This window comes from Bufo bufo, chromosome 3, assembly GCF_905171765.1.
Source record: "Bufo bufo chromosome 3, aBufBuf1.1, whole genome shotgun sequence".
Lineage (NCBI taxonomy): Eukaryota > Metazoa > Chordata > Amphibia > Anura > Bufonidae > Bufo > Bufo bufo.
The window spans coordinates 644,411,531-644,438,641 of record NC_053391.1 but is presented as its reverse complement, the minus strand read 5'-3'; the positions used below and the strand labels follow the sequence as shown (position 1 = coordinate 644,438,641).

Sequence of the window (27,111 nt, the reverse complement as noted above, 5' to 3'; positions counted from 1 at the left end):
TCCCACTTAAAGGGAATCTGTCACCGGGATTTTGTGTATAGAGCTGAGGACATGGGTTGCTAGATCGCCGCTAGCACATCCGCAATACCCAGTCCCCATAGCTCTGTGTGCTTTTATTGTGTAAAAAACCCGATTTGATACATATGCAAATTAACCTGAGATGAGTCCTGTCCCTGGTTATTTCAGGTTAATTTGCATATGTATCAAATCGTTTTTTTACACAAAAAAAGCACACACAGCTATGGGGACTCGATTGTGCTAGCGGCCATCTAGCAACCCATGTCCTCAGCTCTATACACAAAATCCCGGTGACCGGTTCCCTTTTAAGGCTAGTTTCACACTAGCCCTTATATGATCCGGCAGGCTGTTCAGGCAAGCAGCAGTTTTTGTCTGGCTGAATCCTGCCACTAATGCTGAAAACAGGCTGTATCCCCACCGGGTCCCTTTATAGTCAATGGGTTCTGGCGGGGAAAGGTAGTATCTAGCCATATCATTTTAGCACTAGTATCAAACTAGCCTTACCCTGTACACTTCTCTTGTCACTTTAGAAAGGCAGTGAGAATTTAAAATAATTCTGCACATAAGGTGAAATCTAGTATTTGTTGGTTACTTTCTAAACGTGGCAGTGAATTATCGTAGCTGTGAATGGTTGCAGAACTCAAAGGAATCGCTATTTTCATAAACATCCTAAATGTTATAGGTTGTAATTAACCTACATCTCTAGAGTTATGTCATGACTTGTAATAAAGCAGAAAAGATGCAGCCTACCAAGTTCAGGACGCAAAACAGCATTTTTATTGCCTTGTACAGCTTGTAAAACACAAAATCCCAATGAATACTGAATGCTGGAATACTTTATCCCACTGCTTATAAGAGATTAGGGTACTTTCACACTAGCGTTAGAAGAATCTGGCGGAAATCAATACCAGAAAACTTTAACGTTAGTGTGAAAGTACTTATGTAAAACAGATTCAAAACAATGATTTAAAGGGGTTCTCCGGTACTCAGATATTGAGTATATCAGACCGTTGGGGGTTTGACACCTGCTATCCCCAGGATCAGTTCTGTGCAGCCACCTGGAACTATACAGTAACTGGAGCAAGATACATAAGGGGCCGGCAGTGGACCAGCTCACTGCCAAAATGAATCAGGGGCTAACAGACGTGTGCCTAACACAACAGTTCAGTGAACCCTACTGCGTATGGGGCTCCGAAGCAGACGAATGGTCACTTAACTTCTGCTAACAAAGTTGCATCAGCAGAAAAGGCTTCAATTTTCATGTTAGTATCGGAATTGGACCTCCGCGGACTGACAGAGGGTTTCCTTCTCCGATGAGTACCATTTTATGCTTCATCAAATGGATGGACGTTGGTGTGTCAGGTGAGAAACATCAGAACAAACACCCTGCAACTACTGCTGAAAGAACACAAGCTGGTGGTGGCAGCATTATGGTCTGGGGAATGTTTTCATGGCATTCTCTGGGCCACTCATCCATGGGGAAGGCACTCTCAACCGATTTGAACATGAACCCATCCTTGCAGATCATGTACTTCAAAACATGCTGATTGTCTTGCTGGAAGATCCCATCTGCCCCAGGGAAAACAATGTTCAACACTGACTGGAAAAGCATGACCAAGACTTCCAAGTACTATACCCTGGCCCCCTAATTCTCCAGACATGAATCCAACTGAGAATCTGTGGGACTACCTTGACCATCTTGTTTGCTCTATGGATCCTTCCTCCATACACTCTCCAGCAGCTGAGGGATGCACTGAAGTCAGTGTTAAAGATGTGTGAATTTTATTCTATATTTTTGTATATCTAGGATTGTAATGAGTTAACTTTTTCTTCTCCAAGTACCCACCCACCCCCCTCTTTGTTTCAAGACTGGAGAAGAGAGGGGGGGGGGGGGGCAAAGAGCTGGGCTGTGGGCAGTGTCTGATTTCTCATCCTTGTACAGGTGTCCCAAGGGAGGCATATATAGAGTGTGGTGGAATGCGTAAGCCAATCATATGGCTTGATGATATGTATATATTATTCACTGCCTATAGAGAAGCACCTCTTTGAAGTGTCACATATGACGTATGCAGTATTATTGTTAGAATAGAAGCCATTACAAAATGGCGATGGTAACCAGATGTTTACATTAGTTCACATTCCAAAGTAGGGCCCAGTGCGCAGATGCTGGTGAATTATCTCCTCTCTCTTATCTCTTCTTCCTTTTTGACCAATGAAACAATGTTTAAGCCTCAGTGAGGACTGCCCTCTTCTGAAGATGTATATACGCTTACCCCATGTAATAAAAGTTAGAGATTGCATTGACCATCTATGTGTCAGCGTCTAGTCTCTCAGCCACGCGTGGATATTAACCCCTGGGGGGGGGGGTACATTGATTTGGAACACCAGAGTGCATCTCAAATGCCCTAATTTAGGGCGTCTTCATCATCAGCATGGCTCCACATACCTGTGACAACCTACAGTATCTCACAAAAGTGGGTACACCCCTCACATTTTTGTAAATATTTTCTTATATCTTTTCATGGGACAACACTGAAGATATGACACTTTGACACAATGTAAAGTAGTCAGTGACATGTACAGCTGTGTAACAGTGTAAATTTGGTGTGCCCTCAAAATAACTCAACACACAGCCATTAATGTCTAAGCCGCTGGCAGCAAAAGTGAGTACACCCCTAAGTGAAAATGGCCAAATTGTGCCCAAAGTGTCAGTATTTCATGTGGCCACCATTATTTTCTGGCACTGCCTTAATGCTCTTGGGCATGGAGTTGCCACTGGAATCCTCTTCCACTCCTCCATGACGACATCATGAAGCTGGTAGATGTTAGAGACCTTGTGCCTCTCCACTTTCCGTTTGAGGATGCCCCACGGATGCTTAATAGTGATGAGCGGGAGGTGCCATATTCGATTTCGTGAATATTCTATTGAATATTCGTCTTATATTCGTCGAAATCGAATATTCGTCATTATGCTATTTATCGCGAATAATATGCGATTTAATTAATCGCGTATTGCGATTTTGTGTATTTTACGAATATTCGCCATATATTCTTGTTTTAGAATATGACGAATATTCTAAAAAACTAAGTTATAGCAATATAACGAATATTCGTAAAATACACATAGACTGCAATTTCACTAATGTAGTGCTATAATCTTTTTTTTTTGTCAAATTTTTTTGGTCTCTTTCTGAATCAGAAAGAGACAAAAAAAATTAGACAATAAAAAAAGATTATAGAGCTACATTAGTGAAATTTCAGTATATATGTGTAATTTACGAATATTCGCTATGTTGCTAAATATTCGTCTTACAATATGACGAATATTCTAAAAAACAAATATATAGTACTATATCACATATATTAATTTTTTTGAATATTCATTCCCCCCCCCCCAATTAGTACAGTTATTGTCCTTCTGCATACTCCTCCCCGACAAGAGTCCCCATCACCATGGGAACGCCTGGTGGTTAGAATATACCATCGGATCTGAGTTTTCATGATCTAACTCAGATCCGATGGTATATTCTAACCACCAGGCGTTCCCATGGTGATGGGGACGCTTGAAGTTAGAATATACCGCCAGGGCGCTGTGACCCGCGCAATTAACCCCTCAGGTGCGGGTTAATTGCGCGGATCACAGCGCCCTGTGCGCCCTCCCCCCAGTATTAAAATAATTGGTGGCCAGTGGCGACATGGTCCCCCTTCCCCCCCCCCCCGTCATTGGTGGCAGCAGGCAATTACGATCGAGTCCCAGCGTAATGGCCGGGCTTCGATCGGTTACCATGGCAGCCAGGACGCTACTGAAGTCCTGGCTGCCATGGTTAGTTAATCACTCAGCAGCATTCACCAAAACTGAAGAAAGTTCAGGCGGCACTACACCCACACAAATTGCTGATTAGATAGTTCACAAGTCCTCTGTGTATACCGGGTATATGGTGTGCGAACTAACGGTGGTGCCTGCTTAGGTAAGTTTACAATAGAATACGATCCACCACAAGAGAAGTAAGGAAATCAGCGGAACTCACCAGTTGCAGGATGTCATCATTCCATTATTTATTGCAGTTTGCAAGAAATGCATACAAGCATCGTAGGGCTGAGGCGCACAAGCCTTCACATAGAACAAAAGCCGCCTGAGCGGCGCATAGACAGTGCATAGACCTGCGAGTTCTCAAAAGGAGGAGAGCGCCGCAGGTAAGTAAATGCTGCTGAGTGAAACTGCCTGCTGCCACCAATGACGGGGGGGGGGGGGACCCTGTGGCCACTGCCACCAATGATTTTAATACTGGGGGGAGGGGGGGTTAGGGCGCACTGACCACCAATTATTTTAATACTGGGGGGGAGGGCGCACAGGGCGCTGTGATCCGCGCAATTAACCCGCACCTGAGGGGTTAATTGCGCGGATCACAGCGCCCTGGCGGTATATTCTAACTTCAACCATCCCCATCACCATGGGAACGCCTGGTGGTTAGAATATACCATCGGATCTGAGTTAGATCGTGAAAACTCAGATCCGATGGTATATTCTATCCACCAGGCGTTCCCATGGTAACAGGGACGCTTGTCGGGGAGGAGTATGCCGAAGGGCAATAACTGTACTAATTGGGGGGAAAAAAATGAATATTCTATAAAACGAATATACACTCACCTAAAGAATTATTAGGAACACCTGTTCTATTTCTCATGAATGCAATTATCTAGTCAACCAATCACATGGCAGTTGCTTCAATGCATTTAGGGGTGTGGTCCTGGTCAAGACAATCTCCTGAACTCCAAACTGAATGTCAGAATGGGAAAGAAAGGTGATTTAAGCTATTTTGAGCGTGGCATGGTTGTTGGTGCCAGACGGGCCGGTCTGAGTATTTCACAATCTGCTCAGTTACTGGGATTTTCACGCACAACCATTTCTAGGGTTTACAAAGAATGGTGTGAAAAGGGAAAAACATCTAGTATGCGGCAGTCCTGTGGGCAAAAATGCCTTGTGGATGCTAGAGGTCAGAGGAGAATGGGCCGACTGATTCAAGCTGATAGAAGAGCAAGGTTGACTGAAATAACCACTCGTTACAACCGAGGTATGCAGCAAAGCATTTGTGAAGCCACAACACGCACAACCTTGAGGCGGATGGGCTACAACAGCAGAAGACCCCACCGGGTACCACTCATCTCCACTACAAATAGGAAAAAGAGGCTACAATTTGCACGAGCTCACCAAAATTGGACTGTTGAAGACTGGAAAAATGTTGCCTGGTCTGATGAGTCTCGATTTCTGTTGAGACATTCAAATGGTAGAGTCCGAATTTGGCGCAAACAGAATGAGAACATGTATCCATCCTCTGATGGCTACTTCCAGCAGGATAATGCACCATGTCACAAAGCTCGAATCATTTCAAATTGGTTTCTTGAACATGACAATGAGTTCACTGTACTAAAATGGCCCCCACAGTCACCAGATCTCAACCCAATAGAGCATCTTTGGGATGTGGTGGAACGGGAGCTTTGTGCCCTGGATGTGCATCCCTCAAATCTCCATTAACTGCAAGATGCTATCCTATCAATAAGGACCTTGTTGAATCAATGCCACGTAAAATTAAGGCAGTTCTGAAGGCAAAAGGGGGTCCAACACCGTATTAGTATAGTGTTCCTAATAATTCTTTAGGTGAGTGTATGTGATATAGTGTTATATATTCGTTTTTTTAGAATATTCGTCATTTTTTACCATCTAAACTCTTGATTCCTCCCTGCTTCTTGATTGTGGGCCAATGAGTCATTGGCCCACAAGCATTTTAAGCAGGAAGGAATCATGTGTTCAGATGGAGAAAATGACGAATATTCGATATAACGAATAGATAGCACTATATTCGCAATATTCGCGAATTATCGAAGTTGCGATATTCGCGATTAATATTTGCTATGCAAATATTCACGCTCAACACTAATGCTCAATAGGGTTTAGGTCTGGAAATATGCCTTGGCCAGTCCATTACCTTTAACCCTCAGTTTCTTTAGCAAGGCAGTGGTCATCTTGGAGGTGTTTGGGGTCATTATCATATTGGAATACTGCCCTGCTGCCCAGTTTCCAAAGGGAGGGGATCATGCTCTGCTTCAGTATGTCAGAGTACATGTTGGCATTCATGGTTCCCTCAATGACCTGTAGCTCCCCACAGCTGGAAGCACTCATGCAGCCCCAAACCATGACACTGCCAACACCATGCTTGACTGTAGGCAGGACACACTTGTCTTTGTACTCCTCACCTGGTTGCCGCCACACACGCTTGACAGCATCTGAACCAAATAAGTTTATCTTGGTCTCATCAGACCACAGGGCAGCGTTCCAGTAACCCATGTCCTTAGTCTTCAGCAAACTGTTTGCAGTCCTTCTTGTGCATTATCTTTAGAAGAGGCTTCCTTCTGGAACGACAGCCATGCAGACCAATTGGATGCAGTGTGCGGCGTATGGTCTGAGCACTGACAGGCTGACCCCCCACCCCTTTACCTCTGCAGCAATGCTGGCAGCACTCATACGTCTATTTTAAAAAGACAACCTCTGGATATGAAGCTGAGTACTTGCACTCAACATCTTTGGTCGACCATGGCAAGGCCTGTTCTAAGTGGAACCTGTCTTGTTAAACCGCTGTATGGTCTTGGCCACCGTGCTGCTTCTCAGTTTAAGGGTGTTGGCAATCTTCCTATAGCCTCGGCCATCTTTATGTAGAGCAACAATTCTTTTTTTCAGATCCTCAGAGAGTTCTTTGCCATGAGGAGCCATGTTGAACTTCCAGTGACCAGTATAAGAGTGTGCGAGCGATAACACCAAATTTAATATTCCTGCTCCCCATTCACACCTGAAGCCTTGCAACACTAATGAGTCACATGACACCGGGGAGGGAAAATGGCTAATTGGGCACAGTTTGGACATTTTTGTTGTCACCGGTTTAGACATTAATGGCTGTGTGTTGAGTTATTTTGAGGGCACAGCAAATTTACACTGTCAGACAAGCTGTACACTGACTACTTTACATTGTATCAATGTGTCAGTGTTGTCCCATGAGAAGATATAATAAAATATTTTCAAAAATGTAAGGGGTGTACTCACTTTTGTGCCATTGATCCCCCAATGAACAAACAAAAAACCTGTTAATCGGGTGAAAGCATTGTTCATGAAGACACCTAAATCAATGAATCTGCATGGGGAAAAGCAGTTGCTGTAGCAATCCCTCATCCTATACAGCAGAGGTGATTGCTGCAGGTAAATACAGATTTCACCTCCTCTAACCAGCAGACAATTATTGGAAATGTATATTTTTTTAACCACTCTCACCTTGATAGTGAAAATTCTCACGGACAAGTTCCACTTGGACTTGGCCAATTTTTAGACAACCAGCTATACAGTGCTGGCTCCATAGCGATTAGATCCTTACCCATTATAGGCCAGGACTAGCTAAGAAGCTCCACTAGACATCACAAGATCATGCTCCTAGACAGACTATTAAAAAAAAATTATACCATTTAAATATATGTAAAAATCACAGGGATTATCTGCTAAACTAGTCAAAATGCTTGGGACTTACAGGATGTGCTACTATGCAGTTCTTGACATGTCGAAGTCCATTAAACATCTTTGTCGGTGAGAGGCAAGATGTTGAGCTGCTTATTATGGCTGAATCGTTCACAAAACGATCTATGTCAGAAAATATCTTGAGCTTTAATTCCAGATTCTCTGGGATGCATTCCTAAAAACAATAAAAAAAATAATTACCAGAAGCTCAATTATTTTTATTAGATGAACCATCAAGCTCCTGGCACGAATATTTTTCTCAGGCTTATAGTTTTAACAATATGAACCAGAAGTACTGTGAGAAGAGCGGATCCGAAGTAAAACTATGTAAGTTGTAAGTAAAGTTGTGTAAATGTAGACATGAGGAAGCACTATATGTGATCAAATGGATGTGACTATGGAGGCTTAATTTAGAATCTACTAATATGCAATCATTTCCTGTTCACATCTCTATCCACTTCTATAATTAAGACTACTTTCACAGTTGTGTTTGGTGCGGATCTGTCATGGATCTGCACAGACGGATCCGTTCAGATAATACAACCGTCTGCATCCATTCAGAACGGATCCGTTTGTATTATCTTTAACATAGCCAAGACAGATACATCTTGAACACCATTGAAAGTCAATGGAGGACGGATCCGTTTTCTATTGTGCCAGATTGTGTCATAGAAAACGGATCCGTCCCCATTGACTTACATTGTGTGCCAGGACGGATCTGTTTGGCTCAGTTTCGTCAGGCAGGCTCCAAAACGCGTGTTTGCAGCGGAACGGAGGCAAACTGATGCATTCTGAGCGGATAATTTTCCATTCAGAATGCATTAGGACAAAACTGATCCATTTTGGACCGCTTGTGAGAGCCCTGAACGGATCTCACAAACGGAGAGCCAAAACGCCAGTGTGAAAGTAGCCTAACCTGGGTGGTACTAAACCTGGCAGATTTAAATGGCCGATCCTTTCAGTCTCCAAGCACAGGGGTGGCACTGAGAATATTTTGCATCCTGCCAACCAATGTTGTTGCATAGGTAGTTCAAATACTGGATTGTCCCAGATGTCTATATTTGAGAATCTCCCTCAGCTTCCACAAGGGGCAGCTCTTGTATTCCATTTCCACCTGACCATAACTTCAGTTCCTGACTGAAGCTTTGTGCTACATATTTCTTCTTACCTTTCACCCTATTACCCCTTCTGAACAAAAAAAAATCATCAACAGTTACAGATTTCTTGCATTGGCCGAGAAATCAATGACCAATGGCCAACACTGGCATCTGTCCTTCTGATCCTTACCAACCCATGCCTCCTACTTTTCCCCTAAAGGTGCCCAAACATAGAAGATGAATGAAGGCTGAACCCACCAATTTGGAAACCAGCCAACCATCTAATGTGTATGGGGTGTTCATATTCCCATGACAGCAGATATTAGGGTAATTTTTTTTTTATATGTTGGGTTTCAACATGCCCGATGCAACCAGGGAGGTCAGGCAACGGCTTATTCCCCACTCCTCACGGAGAACACATGCATGCTTGGCCAAGTCAAACAATCATGTGTATGAGGAATCTGGAGAATTGGCTGTTGGCTGAATGAGCCTTTAGTTGACAATTATATCTAATGTCTATGGTCCTGAACTGTATCCTCTTTGTCTACGGTCTGAAGTGTATCCTCTGTATAATGGGCAGCCAGTGGAGAGATTGACAGAGTGAAGACATTTGAGAAACTGTAGGAGAGGTGGCTGAGGATACATTGGAGGAATGCCAGTCTGTTTACCGGCAGTGTGATTCTTAAGGAGGGTACTGCAGTATTCTAGTTGTGATATAATAAGTGCAGGGACTAACATTTAGCTTTTCTCAAGTATGACATTTTAGAGTTATAGCTATTAGTTTTGGAAAACCCTATTTTTAGAAGGGTATAGCATTATTAGGCCAATCACTGTGTGCCAAAACAGGCAAAATGAAGCATTACACAGATCTCATTGAAATCAATAGGTTTTCCAAGTATTCTATGGATGTGTTTGGTCTTCCAGACACCCCTATGGCAGTCCTTGGATGATAAATGCAGGGAGAAGAGCAGTTTATATAAGGAACTTTCGGAATCTTAGAGGATCTCTACATTTATTTCTATGATATATTATGACAAAATATTGTGAATTTTTCCTGCTCTTGTCAACTCACAGCTATCCATAAAACATAGTGTGCATTTCGGTGATGCCAAAGTGTGTACTAGGCAAGTGTAAACCGTTTCTTTCAGGACGGTAAGAAAAGTTATCAAAAGTTTGAGTTTCTATGCAAAGCTTTAAAAGGAGTCCAAAGAATAGGCCCATTGTGTCAGCAATTGTGAAAGGCAATGCCCCTCAGCTCAGATCATATGAAAACCAGAAATAAGGAAATTTAAGGTTGCAAGAAACCCAAGCGGCTTTGATTATCCAGGATGCATGAATGGGCTGTTTGCTGAAAGGCTCATTGACACCGGTATAATTGTCGTGTGCTTTTGGATCACTCCAATAAAGTTTTTGTCAGGCAGAAAATCATTCACCCGATCAGGGGCACCATGTCCTTACTGGCAGCGTTGAACCTTGCACTTTACAAAGAACGACATGACCTGCTGCCTGACTTCAGAAAGAGTTTGTTTTCTGGGAAAGTTTATCACACAAAAGGAAATGAAATACGGTACATTATATGATTTTCCATGAGTTCTGATAATACAGAAGACCATATGTAAGCTCTCCAGTTGCAGCTACGATATGCATTTTTGAAAAGAATAATTCATTTTGAAAAGCATTTAACATAGCAGAGCTGGAGAAGGTCCAGAGGAGGGCAACTAAAGTAATAACTGGAATGGGGCAACTACAGTACCCTGAAAGATTATCAAAATTAGGGTTATTCATGTTAGAAAAAAGACGACTGAGGGGAGATCTAATTACTATGTATAAATATATCAGGGGTCAGTACAGAGATCTATCCCATCATCTATTTATCCCCAGGACTGTGACTGTGACGAGGGGACATCCTCTGCGTCTGGAGGAAAGAAGGTTAATACACAAACATAGAAGAGGATTCTTTACGGTAAGAGCAGTGAGACTATGGAACTCTCTGCCTGAGGAGGTGGTGATGGTGAGTACAATAAAGGAATTCAAGAGGGGCCTGGATGTATTTCTGGAGGGTAATAATATTACAGGATATAGCTACTAGAGAGGGGTCGTTGATCCAGGGAGTTATTCTGATTGCCTGATTGGAGTCGGGAAGGAATCTTTTATTCCCCTAAAGTGGGGAAAATTGGCACACAGGTTTTGTTTTTTTGCCTTCCTCTGGATCAACTTGCAGGATAACAGGCCGAACTGGATGGACAGATGTCTTTTTTCGGCCTTATGTACTATGTTACTATGTTACTATGTTACTATGTTACTATTGGAAGGCTTTAAATATACCAAATGTTATCTTCAGTGGTGATTTGCTTTGCCAGATCATTAGGAGAGCAGGCCTACCTCGCTAAGTAGACTACACAAGGAGTGAGGTTTGTATAAGGAGAATGTGTACTGATGTTTTTTTTAAGAAAACATAGATGGCCACCTTGTAGAAAAATGTAGTACAGCACCCCTTGTAGAGTAAAAATAGGTACAGTGCACGCCCTAACAGGAGCAATGTCCAAAAAAACATCCCCTTTAGAAAATCAAAAAAGGAAAAAAGGAAAATAAAGGCTGCACCTTTCTTCATGCTTGAAGAAGGCTACAGTGTAGTCGAAACGTTGCATATACTGGATTGCCACACTATGGATTAAAGGACCTGAGCTCGTTCACACCACTACATATACAGGTGCTGCCTTTCTTTTCCTTTTTCCATAAATGTCTGCAACCCTCCAGACACCTACCACTCAACAGTATAGAGAGGCTGAGGTGTGGTAACAGACACAACTGCACGTCTCCCACACCCCTGGCTTTCCCAAGTCTGTTCCATACATTAAAAAACGTATGTCGACATATACCAGCCCCTCTTTGGGCCTCTGTCAAGTGAATTTGGATACTTTCAGCTTTTGTGATGAAATAAACAAAAAAGGAGCCGTGAACCAGTACATAAGCTTCTCCTAAGTACAGTGGCTGACATTGTAAATGTTAGGGGCCAGATAGACCATTCCATAAATTACATGATCTTTTTTTTCATGATCAACATAGAATGATATCTCCTCCATACATAAAAGTCCGATGAAGAATGTACAGCACAGCGAGGAGTAGGTCACGTGGCTCCATATTAAGGAGCCGTACAACCTCTGCACACCGCAAGGCTTTATGCCCATGAATGAGCGCTTACCTTGCGATCATAACCAATTCTGAAAAGGTTTCATTTGTATGCAAACTGTATTTCTCTCCGAAACCCCTCACCTCACTGTTCAGCTGTTTGAAGAAGCTGCAGCGCTCCACTGAGTATTGCAGCCTCTTACTAGGCTGTTTAGGTTACATGGCCTATGTGCACCTTAGTCCAATCCAAGTGAATGGGCCTGGGCTGCGATATCAAGCACAGCCGCTATACAATGTACAGCATGTGCTTGGTGAGCTGTGAGGAGGCCACAGTGCTTACCCGAGCTCCACAACTCTTTCAAACTAGCTGACTGGTGGGAGTGTTGGGAGATGGAAGCCCCAGCAATCTGATATTGATGACCTATCCTGGGTATATACAGTAGGTCAACAATACTGTACTCACTTTTTGGACTTTGCATTACTATCACTGCCGGTCTCCAGTATTTGGAGGATCATTTTAGTTTAAAAAACTACATGCAACATCTAATAATGAAATTGCAAACAGCTGCAAAACGAGCAGTGTATAATGTAATCGAAAAACTATTCCAGCCAGCCAAGGAGGCAATATGGACAATCACAATACATTAGTAAGTGCTTTGTATTAACTTTCTTTACAATTTTCTGAAGTGAGACAACCCCTTTAAATTAATATCATATGAAAAAAAAAGGTTATATCTAGTTGATTCCATCATGACTGGATTGCCCTATGCTATTGAGAACAGGAAATTCTAAACTCAAAGCCAACACAATTAAGCATAAAAGTTATTTAACCACTTCAGCCCCCAGTGCTTAAACACCCTGAAAGACCAGGCCACTTTTTACACTTCTGACCTACACTACTTTCACCGTTTATTGCTCGGTCATGCAACTTACCACCCAAATGAATTTTACCTCCTTTTCTTCTCACTAATAGAGCTTTCATTTGGTGGTATTTCATTGCTGCTGACATTTTTACTTTTTTTGTTATTAATCGAAATTTAACGATTTTTTTGCAAAAAAATGACATTTTTCACTTTCAGTTGTAAAATTTTGCAAAAAAAACGACATCCATATAGAAATTTTGCTCTAAATTTATAGTTCTACATGTCTTTGATAAAAAAAAAATGTTTGGGTAAAAAAAAAATGGTTTGGGTAAAAGTTATAGCGTTTACAAACTATGGTACAAAAATGTGAATTTCCGCTTTTTGAAGCAGCTCTGACTTTCTGAGCACCTGTCATGTTTCCTGAGGTTCTACAATGCCCAGACAGTACAAACACCCCACAAATGATCCCATTTCTGAAAGTACACACCCTAAGGTATTCGCTGATGGGCATAGTGAGTTCATAGAACTTTTTATTTTTTGTCACAAGTTAGCGGAAAATTATGATTTTTTATTTTTTTATTTTTTTTCTTACAAAGTCTCATATTCCACTAACTTGTGACAAAAAATAAAAAGTTCTATGAACTCACTATGCCCATCAGCGAATACCTTGGGGTCTCTTCTTTCCAAAATGGGGTCACTTGTGGGGTAGTTATACTGCCCTGGCATTCTAGGGGCCCAAATGTGTGGTAAGGAGTTTGAAATCAAATTCTGTAAAAAATGACCTGTGAAATCCGAAAGGTGCTCTTTGGAATATGGGCCCCTTTGCCCACCTAGGCTGCAAAAAAGTGTCACACATCTGGTATCTCCGTACTCAGGAGAAGGTGGGGAATGTGTTTTGGGGTGTCATTTTATATATACCCATGCTGGGTGAGAGAAATATCTTGGCAAAAGACAACTTTTCCCATTTTTTTATACAAAGTTGTCATTTGACCAAGATATTTATCTCACCCAGCATGGGTATATGTAAAAAGACACCCCAAAACACATTCCTCAACTTCTCCTGAGTACGGGGATACCAGATGTGTGACACTTTTTTGCAGCCTAGGTGGGCAAAGGGGCCCATATTCCAAAGAGCACCTTTCGGATTTCACTCCTCATTTTTTCCTGAATTTGATTTCAAACTCCTTACCACACATTTGGGCCCCTAGAATACCAGGGCAGTATAACTACCCCACAAGTGACCCCATTTTGGAAAGAAGACACCCCAAGGTATTCCGTGAGGGGCATGGTGAGTTCCTAGAATTTTTTATTTTTTGTCACAAGTTAGTGGAAAATGATGATTTTTTTTTTTTTTTTTTTTTCATACAAAGTCTCATATTCCACAAACTTGTGACAAAAAATAAAAACTTCCATGAACTCACTATGCCAATCAGCGAATACCTTGGGGTCTCTTCTTTCCAAAATGGGGTCACTTGTGGGGTAGTTATACTGCCCTGGCATTCTAGGGGCCCAAATGTGTGGTAAGTAGGTAAATGACCTGTGAAATCCGAAAGGTGCTCTTTGGAATGTGGGCCCCTTTGCCCACCTAGGCTGCAAAAAAGTGTCACACATCTGGTATCTCTGTATTCAGGAGAAGTTGAGGAATGTGTTTTGGGGTGTCTTTTTACATATACCCATGCTGGGTGAGATAAATATCTTGGTCAAATGCCAACTTTGTATAAAAAAATGGGAAAAGTTGTCTTTTGCCAAGATATTTCTCTCACCCAGCATGGGTATATGTAAAATGACACCCCAAAACACATTCCCCACCTTCTCCTGAGTACGGAGATACCATATGTGTGACACTTTTTTGCAGCCTAGGTGGGCAAAGGGGCCCATATTCAAAAGAGCACCTTTCGGATTTCACAGGTCATTTTTTACAGAATTTGATTTCAAACTCCTTACCACACATTTGGGCCCCTAGAATGCCAGGGCAGTATAACTACCCCACAAGTGACCCCATTTTGGAAAGAAGAGACCCCAAGGTATTCGCTGATGGGCATAGTGAGTTCATGGAACTTTTTATTTTTTGTCACAAGTTAGTGGAATATGAGACTTTGTATGAAAAAAAAATAAAATAAAAAAATAAGCATTTTCCACTAACTTGTGACAAAAAATAAAAAATTCTAGGAACTCGCCATGCCCCTCACGGAATACCTTGGGGTGTCTTCTTTCCAAAATGGGGTCACTTGTGGGGTAGTTATACTGCCCTGGCATTTTCCAGGGGCCCTAATGTGTGGTAAGTAGGTAAATGATCTGTGAAATCCTAAAGGTGCTCTTTGGAATATGGGCCCCTTTGCCCACCTAGGCTGCAAAAAAGTGTCACACATGTGGTATCGCCGTATTCAGGAGAAGTTGGGGAATGTGTTTTGGGGTGTCTTTTTACATATACTCATGCTGGGTGAGAGAAATATCTTGGCAAAAGACAACTTTTCCCATTTTTTTATACAAAGTTGGCATTTGACCAAGATATTTCTCTCACCCAGCATGGGTATATGTAAAATGACACCCCAAAACTCATTCCCCAACTTCTCCTGAGTACGGCGATACCAGATGTGTGACACTTTTTTGCAGCCTAGATGCGCAAAGGTGCCCAAATTCCTTTTAGGAGGGCATTTTTAGACATTTGGATACCAGACTTCTTCTCACGCTTTGGGGCCCCTAGAATGCCAGAGCAGTATAAATACCCCACATGTGACCCCATTTTGGAAAGAAGACACCCCAAGGTATTCAATGAGGGGCATGGCGAGTTCATAGAAATTTTTTTTTTTTGGCACAAGTTAGCGGAAATTGATATTTTTAATTTTTTTCTCACAAAGTCTCCCGTTCCGCTAACTTGGGACAAAAATTTCAATCTTTCATGGACTCAATATGCCCCTCACGGAATACCTGGGGGTGTCTTCTTTCCGAAATGGGGTCACATGTGGGGTATTTATACTGCCCTGGCATTCTAGGGGCCCTAAAGCGTGAGAAGAAGTCTGGAATATAAATGTCTAAAAAATTTTACGCATTTGGATTCCGTGAGGGGTATGGTGAGTTCATGTGAGATTTTATTTTTTGACACAAGTTAGTGGAATATGAGACTTTGTAAGAAAAAAAAAAAAAAATTCTGCTAACTTGGGCCAAAAAAATATCTGAATGGAGCCTTACAGAGGGGTGATCAATGACAGGGGGGTGATCAATGACAGGGGGGTTGATCAATGACAGGGGGGTTGATCAATGACAGGGGGGTTGATCAATGACAGGGGGGTTGATCAATGACAGGGGGGTTGATCAGGGAGTCTATATGGGGTGATCACCACAGTCATTGATCACGCCCCTGTAAGGCTTCATTCAGACGTCCGGATGCGTTTTGCGGATCCGATCCATCTATCAGTGCATCCGTAAAAATCATGCGGACATCTGAATGGAGCTTTACAGGGGGGTAATCAATGACAGGGGGGTGATCAGGGAGTCTATATGGGGTGATCACCACAGTCATTGATCACTCCCCTGTAAGGCTTCATTCAGACGTCCGGATGCGTTTTGCGGATCCGATCCATCTATCAGTGCATCCGTAAAAATCATGCGGACATCTGAATGGAGCTTTACAGGGGGGTGATCAATGACAGGGGGGTGATCAGGGAGTCTATATGGGGTGATCACCACAGTCATTGATCATGCCCCTGTAAGGCTTCATTCAGACGTCCGGATGCGTTTTGCGGATCGGATCCATCTATCAGTGCATCCGTAAAAATCATGCGGACATCTGAATGGAGCTTTACAGGGGGGTGATCAATGACAGGGGGGTGATCAGGGAGTCTATATGGGGTGATCACCACAGTCATTGATCATGCCCCTGTAAGGCTTCATTCAGACGTCCGGATGCGTTTTGCGGATCAGATCCATCTATCGGTGCATCCGTAAAAATCATGCGGACATCTGAATGGAGCTTTACAGGGGGGTGATCAATGACAGGGGGGTGATCAGGGAGTCTATATGGGGTGATCACCACAGTCATTGATCATGCCCCTGTAAGGCTTCATTCAGACGTCCGGATGCGTTTTGCGGATCGGATCCATCTATCAGTGCATCCGTAAAAATCATGCGGACATCTGAATGGAGCTTTACAGGGGGGTGATCAGGGAGTCTATATGGGGTGATCACCACAGTCATTGATCATGCCCCTGTAAGGCTTCATTCAGACGTCCGGATGCGTTTTGCGGATCCGATCCATCTATCAGTGGATCCGTAAAAATCATGCGGACATCTGAATGGAGCTTTACAGGGGGGTAATCAATGACAGGGGGGTGATCAATGACAGGGGGGTGATCAGGGAGTCTATATGGGGTGATCAGGGGTGATCAGGGGTGATCAGGGGCTAATAAGGGGTTAATAAGTGACGGGGGGGGGGTGTAGTGTAGTGTAGTGGTGCTTGGTGGGACTTTACTGAGCTACCTGTGTCCTCTGGTGGTCGATCCAAACAAATGGGACCACCAGAGGACCAGGTAGCAGGTATATTAGACGCTGTTATCAAAACAGCGTCTAATATACCTGTTAGGGGTTAAAAAAAACACATCTCCAGCCTGCCAACGAACGATCGCCGCTGGCAGGCTGGAGATCAACTCTCTTACCTTCCGTTCCTGTGAGCGCGCGCGCCTGTGTGCGCGCGTTCACAGGAAATCTCGCCCATCGCGAGATGACGCATATATGCGTGACTCTGCGCAGGGCTGCCACCTCCGGAACGCGATCCTGCGTTAGGCGGTCCGGAGGTGGTTAAGGTTAGCTTTAAAGGGAACCCGTCATCAACTTTATACTACCCATACTAACGGCAGCATAAAGTAGAGACAGGTGAGTTGATTTCAGCGGTCTGTCATTTAAAAGTTAAAAGAAGGTGGGTGCCGAGAACCAACATCACAATCATTGCAGACTGGGTCTGGAAAAGAGTCCCGGCCACCTGAGAAGAGTCCTGGTTATTCCTGAATTCCTGCCCTCCTGCTGATGACTGACAGTCTAATACCTAGTTTTCTCCCTTTCTCTCTAGGAGAGAACTGCCAATCATCAGCAGATGGGCGGGAGAGCAGGAGATTATGAATAACCAGGACTCTTCTCAGGTAGATTGGACTCTTTTCCAGGCCTCGGCTGCAATGATTATGATGCCGGTTCTCGGCAACCACTTACTTTTAGCTCATGAGTGACACAGCGCTGACATCAGCATTTGTGTCACTGTATTATGCTTCCCTCAGTGAGGTCAGCATAAAGTTGATGACAGGTTACCTTTAAAGACACTGTGGGCCAGCATTACAGGGAGTGCAGAATTATTAGGCAAGTTGTATTTTTGAGAATTAATTTTATTATTGAACAACAACCATGTTCTCAATGAACCCAAAAAAAACTCATTAATATCAAAGCTGAATATTTTTGGAAGTAGTTTTTAGTTTGTTTTTAGTTTTAGCTATTTTAGGGGGATATCTGTGTGTGCAGGTGACTATTACTGTGCATAATTATTAGGCAACTTAACAAAAAACAAATATATACCCATTTCAATTATTTATTTTTACCAGTGAAACCAATATAACATCTCAACATTCACAAATATACATTTCTGACATTCAAAAACAAAACAAAAACAAATCAGTGACCAATTTAGCCACCTTTCTTTGCAAGGACACTCAAAAGCCTGCCATCCATGGATTCTGTCAGTGTTTTGATCTGTTCACCATCAACATTGCGTGCAGCAGCAACCACAGCCTCCCAGACACTGTTCAGAGAGGTGTACTGTTTTCCCTCCTTGTAAATCTCACATTTGATGATGGACCACAGGTTCTCAATGGGGTTCAGATCAGGTGAACAAGGAGGCCATGTCATTAGATTTTCTTCTTTTATACCCTTTCTTGCCAGCCACGCTGTGGAGTACTTGGACGCGTGTGATGGAGCATTGTCCTGCATGAAAATCATGTTTTTCTTGAAGGATGTAGACTTCTTCCTGTACCACTGCTTGAAGAAGGTGTCTTCCAGAAACTGGCAGTAGGACTGGGAGTTGAGCTTGACTCCATCCTCAACCCGAAAAGGCCCCACAAGCTCATCTTTGATGATACCAGCCCAAACCAGTACTCCACCTCCACCTTGCTGGCGTCTGAGTCGGACTGGAGCTCTCTGCCCTTTACCAATCCAGCCACGGGCCCATCCATCTGGCCCATCAAGACTCACTCTCATTTCATCAGTCCATAAAACCTTAGAAAAATCAGTCTTGAGATATTTCTTGGCCCAGTCTTGACGTTTCAGCTTGTGTGTCTTTTTCAGTGGTGGTCGTCTTTCAGCCTTTCTTACCTTGGCCATGTCTCTGAGTATTGCACACCTTGTGCTTTTGGGCACTCCAGTGATGTTGCAGCTCTGAAATATGGCCAAACTGGTGGCAAATGGCATCTTGGCAGCTGCACGCTTGACTTTTCTCAGTTCATGGGCAGTTATTTTGCACCTTGGTTTTTCCACGCGCTTCTTGCGACCCTGTTGACTATTTTGAATGAAACGCTTGATTGTTCGATGATCACGCTTCAGAAGCTTTGCAATTTTAAGAGTGCTGCATCCCTCTGCAAGATATCTCACTATTTTTGACTTTTCTGAGCCTGTCAAGTCCTTCTTTTGACCCATTTTGCCAAAGGAAAGGAAGTTGCCTAATAATTATGCACACCTAATATAGGGTGTTGATGTCATTAGACCACACCCCTTCTCATTACAGAGATGCACATCACCTAATATACTTAATTGGTAGTAGGCTTTCGAGCCTATACAGCTTGGAGTAAGACAACATGCATAAAGAGGATGATGTGGTCAAAATACTCATATACCTAATAATTCTGAACGCAGTGTAGATCAGCTCTGTGCCATTAAGCCCTGGAGAGCAGAGCATGAGCAGCAAATACCAATTTTCACCTTTCTCAAATACGGAGAGAAAATGGGATGGAATAGTGGGAACACACAACTTTTTGGAAAGTCTGTGCTAAATCGGACACCATTCTTGTAACTTGGAGTTTTGTCTCGCTAACACATGGTTCGATTCTCACCAATAAATGCATCATTTACTGTATGCTGGCCAATAGCGCACATAGCATGGCATACACACCAATAGAATTGATAAAGTGCTAGAGGAAAAAAATACATATAAAAAAGAATTAACGCAATGCCATTAATTAAACAATTCTTCAATCATTTCTGAAATGTTAAACATTTTGGGGCTCATTTACTACCCAGAAATACACCTATTTTAGGCGTATTTCTGGCGCATATTGCGGCGCAAATGTTATTTGCACCGCAATCTGTGACTTTTCCCGACTCGGCAGTTCTAAAAAAGTGGTTGTGGCGGGGAAGGGTCAGCAGGTCCATCTCATTCTTCCTTTTTTGCGCCTGTTTTAGGAGTAGAAAATGGTATAAATGTAAGATAGCTAGGAAGCTGTCTTACATTTAGAACTGGCACTGGATGTGCCGAAGTTATGGAGAGGCCAGCACCTCTCCATAACTTCGGGGATCCAACGCCAGCTATAGGGGTTATTAAAACCGGCGTCTAAAACACCGGTCTAAATAAATGACCCCCTTTATGTGTATATTGGCACCATTTTTCTCTATTTATATGCACCATTTTATGTCAGGTTCACACTGCATTTTAGCTTCCAAATGGGCCTTCTGTTAGGGGATGTACATTTGAATACCTAAAAATGGTATTCACACATATACCGCAATGGATCCATTCACTTCTATGAGGCAAATCCTGATGTGAATGGATTCACCACACACCACTGAATACTTTTTTGAATGTGAATATTATCCATTCAAATGTATACCCCTGATGGAAAGCCCAGCGGAGGGCTGAAATGTGGTGTAAGCTTATAGGAAGATATACAAGGCCTCATAGCTCATAGAAGGTAGGCAGAACCCACACCTTGTGTGCCAATGTAAATATATATCTGCTTAGCAAAAAATAACAAAACCAGTTAAACAACTACATGTAACATACATAACGTACTGAGCTGATAATATACTTGCCAAACGTCTGTTTAGTTATTTGATACAGTGTGGTTTTTGGTCAATGTGGGTTCCTCCTAGTACGTCTCAGTTTTTCCATTGCGAATGTCATGAGGTATGATGGTAGTACCAGATAAATACAATGACTGTTGTAGTTTTGTGTCTGCTTCTCTGGAACTGTCTTTGGTAATTTGTTTTTAAAAAAAATGCAAACATTAAAAGACTAAAGAGTCTACATGAGCGTACGCTGAGGCAGAGGTGTAGCTAGGCTTTACGGCCCCAGCTGTTGCAACGAAAATGTACAAAAAGAACGAAAAGTTCAGTGGCAGCGCGGCAAATATTTTTTAAGCCACTCCTCTAACTCCGCTCAATGCATAACTATACTCACCCAATCCCACTTACCTAATAAAATCTATCATAGGCTACAAGGCGGTACCAATACACCTTGCAATAAATGAAAGAACCAACTGGTCCTACCTCATCGCAGGTGACGCCAGGGAGGCTCGCGCCCATCGCAGCCTGCTATTGGCTGCCGCTCCCCCCCCCCCCCCGGATGTTTTTATCTGTGCGACAGGGAGATGCAGCAGTGGCCAGCGGGCATCAGAAGCAACGTGGGTGTTGGAGAGCAAGGTAAGTACAATCTGTGTGAGGGGCCCGGGAAATTTCTTATTTTTTGGGAGGGTGGGGGATATTTTAGGAGTTGGATAACCCCTTTAACCCATATTGTTCCCCCTTCACAATAGTAATGTCCTCCTTGTGGCCCCTTCACAGTAATTATGCCTTTGTGGCCCCTTCACAGTAGTTATGCCCACCTTTGTGCCCCTTCGCAGTAGTTATGCCCACCTTTGTGCCCCTTCTAGCAGTTATTTCCACCTTGGTGCCCCTTCATAGTAGTTATACCCACCTTGTGGCCCCTTCAGAGTAGTTATGTCCACCTTTGTGTGCCTTCACAGTAGTTATGCCCACCTTTGTGCCCAATCACAGTAGTTTTGCCCACCTGTGTGCCCATTAACTATAGTTAGGCCCACCTTTTCCTCCTTCACAGTAGTGATGCCCGCCTTTGCACCCCTTCACAGTAGTTATGCCTACCTTTGTGCCCCTTCACTGTAGTTATGTCCTCCTTGTGCCCCCCTTTGGCCCAGAGTGCCCTCTCCAGTTCCATAAAAAAAAAGCACATCTATCTTTCCCCAGCAGAAGCAGCACGATGCACTCACACACAAACACATATTGCGCTGCTGGAGAGCCTGCTGGGGAGCGCAGGACATCAGCAGAATGGTAAAGCAGGGAGCGGTCGGCTCCATGCTTCACCACAGAAATGCACCCCCTTGCTAGTCCTCTGGCTGAGGTTCTACTATATTAGACTATATTAAAGATGCATTTTATTCTGGGTTTCTTTGAAGAAACCTGGATGCACTTAGGGCAAGGTTGGAGAAAAGAATCTGTTACCCTTTTGTGTCCTGTAAATTTTGAAGTCTGCTCCATTGGGTTTCACTCTCTTGATTATATTATTTATTTCTCTTGCTTATATAGTGCCAACATATTTCACAGATGTTATCATCACTCGATGTCCTCATTGGGCCTCATAATCAAGTATACATATTATTAGTATGTGTTCGCTGCGTGGGAGGAAACCAGAGTACCTTGAGTAAACCCACACAAACACGGGAAGAACATACCAATTCCATGCAGATTTGAATCCAGGACTACTAATGCTACAGTTCTAACCACTGAGCCGCTGTGCTGCCCAACCTCCAGCGGAAATGATGAGGGCTCATTCTCCATACGTACAGAACATGTACATGTTCAACTTTAATTGTTATTATGTGTTTGTTATCATTACACACACAGGACATATGAACGGTAAGCTCTGGAACATTATTTGTGAATTATCCCTTAAGAAATAGGCTCTAGTGGCAAAAGTCAGATAGGGTTGATTTTGGTTGAACTTTTGGAGAACCTAGGCCCATCAGAGGTTCCTCTGAAACACTGGTGGGCCAGTCTAACTCTGCCAGTTGTACACATTATATTACTATCATAAAAATTTGCAATTTTCAGTCCCGTGTAAAGATCCCTGGGACGATGTACAAGCAGATTCTCGGGAGGGAAGCACTTCTTCCCGATAATCTGCTGCTCGCTGGTGGAGGAGACAGCTGTATTTACATGCAACAATCTCCTCCAGAGATAGGGAGGAGTGATCTCTAATACCATCGCTCTTCCCCATAAAGACTCATTGTTTCCCGGCAGAAGATCGTGTTTACACAGTATGAACTGCTGTCGGGAAACGAGGATTTTTGTGTTCGCACAAACGATCCAATTACCCATTGAACAATCATTTTGCTCGTTCATTGGATAATCGGCGGTAAATTTACACTGCCAGATCATCGCTAACAAGTGTTACTACGAACGCTCATTAGCGATGATCTATGCGATACTCGGCCCGTGTAAAGGGACCTTTACTAGTCTACTATTAGCAGTATAATGTGCAACATCACAATTTGGTTGCAAAGTGCAATAATCACAATGTGTGATTGTACATTAAATCACTTTGGAGCCCCAGTACAAAAAGGGAGATTTTACTAAAGGTACCTATACATATTAATCTAAAGTTGATCAAAATGGATGATTTCAACCAAAACGATTGTTTGTCAGGTGAAATTTAACAGCAAACAATTGTTTAGCTGATTAATGACAGACCATTGTTGGAAGTGGAACCTGTTTAAAGTTTTCGGCAGATAAAATGCAGCAGAGTCTGCAAAATTATTGTTTATAAGAGGATCATTTGTTCAAAGGTTGTTCAACCATTAACCTACTTCTTTCCAATGTGCATGCCCACCATAGGCTATGCTGAGATGTGCAGAGCTGTTCCAGTTTTCTGTTCATGTAAGGCTCCATACACACAGCAGTGTAGTTTATCTTATCTTCCGTATGGATTGCATGTGCATTTTGCTGAGTTTCCGGATTTTTTTCACGGATTTGTCCCAGTTCTCACCCTTTGCATTACGAAGTGTAAAATACACATTGCAGGTCAATTTCTGCATGTAAAAAACAAACAAAAAAAACCCCACACTTTGTGCATGAGATCTGGAAAATCTCATTAACTTTACTAGTAGTATTATGCTATGAATTTTTCGCATGAAAATCCATGAAAAAGAAACATGCGTAATACACATCGTCAGCATGTATCCTAAAGAAACAAAAATACTGCAGTTCTATTGACTATAATGGGATCCAGCATTCTGATGGACAGAATGTGCAGTATCCCAGGAGAGCTTCCACAAAGGGTTTAAAGGGTTCATTGCTGATAACTGAATTAATGTTATGTATTAAGCTAAATGTTGTGATTTACTATGTTTGTATAATTGATAACACTGTATGGACAACCCAATGATTAAATTTTTGTGTTAGGTTGCCAGGGTGATGGACTGATTCCACCCCTTGGTTAGTTAGAGTAGAGGAATGTGTGTCTTGCTGAAAAGAACTACATGTGCAAGTTCCGCAGAGTCAGACCCACATTCATAAAACCTCAGTCTCTGAGACTTCAACTGCAAGGAAGGAAGAAAGCAACCCTATTACTTGAGAGAAGGAGATTAGACAACAAGGTATTATGCTTGTTTACGGCAGAAAGGCTTTGCTGCTGTGAGAGGGAACATTGCAAAAGCAGTCTACTAAAATTTAAGACAAACTGGCCATCCATATCTAATATCTACACCCCTTATTCCAGGAACTGCAGACGTACCTAACATGTCTGCAGTCTCTCAGCAGAACCACAAAGAGTCTTAAGAGAGAGGGAGTACTATAACTTCCATCATTGTTACTGTCCTTACTCTGCTATTTGGAAAAATATTAAACTGTGATATAATTTGGAACTGTGCCTTTTACTGCTGTTTGTACTACTCCCATTAGCAGTAAAAAGAGACTTAAGGCCAAATTTATTAAGATCGGCGTTGTAGTCTTAATAAGGTCCTGCGCTGGTGGTGGATCCGCCGATATTATGCAAAGGCACCTCTAAATGTAAGACAGCTTCCTAGCTGTCCTACATTTAGACAATTTTCTACGTCTAAGGCCTCTTTCACACAAGCGTGTCCAGATAAGGTCCGGATGCGTTGCGGCAAACCCGCGCGAGTATTTACCCAATTGCAGTCAGTTTTGACTGCGATTGCATTCCGTTGTTCAGTTTTTATCGCGCGGGTGCAATGTGTTTTGCACGCGCGTGATAAAAAACTGAATGTGGTACCCAGACCAGAACCTCTTCACAGAAGTTCAGGTTTGGGTTCAAGGTTGTGTAGATTGTATTATTTCCCTTTATAACATGGTTATAAAGGGAAAATAATAGCATTCTGAATACAGAATGCTTAATACAATAGGGCTGGAGGGGTTAAAAAATAAAAAATAAAAATTTAACTCACCTTAATCCACTTGTTCGCGCAGCCGGCATCTCTTCTGTCTTCTTCTTTGAGGAATAGGACCTTTGATGATGTCACTGCGCTCATCACATGGTCTATCACATGATCTTTTACCATGGCGATGGATCATGTTACGGACCATGTGATGAGCGCAATGACGTCATCAAAGGTCCTATTCCTCAATGAAGAAGACAGAAGAGATGCCGGCTGCGGGAACAAGTGGATTAAGGTGAGTTAAATTATTATTATTTTTTTTAACCCCTCCAGCCCTATTGTACTATGCATTCTGTATTAAGAATGCTATTATTTTCCCTTATAACCATGTTATAAGGGAAAATAATAATGATCGGGTCTCCATCCCGATCGTCTCCTAGCAACCGTGCGTGAAAATCGCACTGCATCCGCACTTGCTTGCGGATGCTTGCGATTTTCATGCAGCCCCATTCACTTCTATGGGGCCTGCGTTTTCACGCAACGCACAAGTGATGCATGAAAATCACCGCTCATGTGCACAGCCCCATAGAAATGAATGGGTCCGGATTCAGTGCAGGTGCAATGCGTTCACCTCACGCATTGCACACGCGCGGAAAACTCGCCCGTGTGAAAGGGGTCTAATACGCCACGTTCACTTTTTTAGACCTGGTGTGAGCGGGAAAAAGTCACAGATTGCGTTGCAAAGGACCTTTGTGCCAGAAATATGGCTAATATAGGCATATTTCTGTTTTAATGAATGACCACCTTATTTATTGAAACTAACAGGACTGGCTACATCCATCAGCCCTTTGCATGAGCCCTCCTGCCTTGCACCCTGCCAAACAATCCACCACCAAGGGCACACCAACTAATACTGGGCAGGAGACTCAAGGCCAGGGTATGCCCTGAGGAAAGAAAAGGTGGTTCCTCCAGTCATTGCATTGCCCTAGGGAGAGTCACCATGAACTGTGAATACCACCACCATCATCGACTACCACTCCCATCCTCTCTCCCTTCTCTGCTGGATCGCTGCAGATGCAGTTTTTGTCTTGTATTTTTGCTAAATTCTGTGACAGAGGCACCTACCTAGCCTAAAAAGGTGAAACTCAGTTTAGTTTTATTACACTGGAAACCTGTGTATTTGTGAGATTACATAAGGCTTATCATGACTGCCAGGGAGATTAGATTGGGCACCAGAAGCTTCATTTTTCACAAGGGAATTATCATGTCAGTAAAACTGACAGATTTATCAACACCAAAGACTAATATTTGTTCCAGATAAAAGACAAAAGCTCAAATATTTAAAACAAGATACCAGGTTTCATTTTTATTGTCTAAAAAGGTTAAGATTAAATGAGTGGAAATATTTACTTATGAGGTGAAGGCTCCTCAAGCATTTCCATTTAATATAAGAGCATGCAATAAATTGGCCAAATTATATATGTGACTAGGAACCTAAGCAGAGCTTCTTCACTAACTAGGTCTGTCTGGTGACACGGATGACAAACATAGGGAGCTCTTACTCTTTAAAGGGTTAGTCTTATAAACTCTTTACTATTTGCCTTCCTTGTGAATATTGACATCATTGAGAAAAGGCATCCCCATTCAGGATCCCCCACTATTATCCAGCGCCACCAGCAAATAGAAGCTCTCTTCCAGTGGATTTGGTTATTTTTTTGAATGGTCCCATACACATTATACTGTTATCGTTCACTGGACAGTTTCATCTTATTTCAAGGCCACTTAGGTGTAAAAAAGGGTTTTCATCATAAGACAACCCCTTTAAATAGATCAGTTTAGGCTAGAATATAATATAGACCATCTCCTTCTAAGGCCTTATGCACACAACCGTATGTATTTTGCAATCTGCAAAATACGGATGATGTCCGTGACCTACTCTTGCCACAAAATGCAGTCCATTGAAGTCAGACGGTCTGCAAAAAATGAATGCAACACGGATGTCAACGAGATTAGCCTTAGTTTCACGTATGAGATCCATGAAGATTCCATCACCTTCTTGGATGTGAGGGTCTCCA

At 42.7% G+C, this 27,111-nt stretch overlaps 1 protein-coding gene across 1 annotated transcript in view; it reads right to left on the bottom strand.

Annotated features, from left to right (window-relative positions):
- Positions 1 to 27,111, bottom strand: part of CRYL1 (crystallin lambda 1) — a 234,080-nt gene that overhangs the window by 19,453 nt on the left and 187,516 nt on the right. The window contains exon 4 of the mRNA XM_040426222.1: positions 7,587 to 7,748. Within this exon, the coding sequence (XP_040282156.1) occupies positions 7,587 to 7,748 (162 nt within the window). The remainder of the gene's footprint in view (positions 1 to 7,586; positions 7,749 to 27,111) is intronic.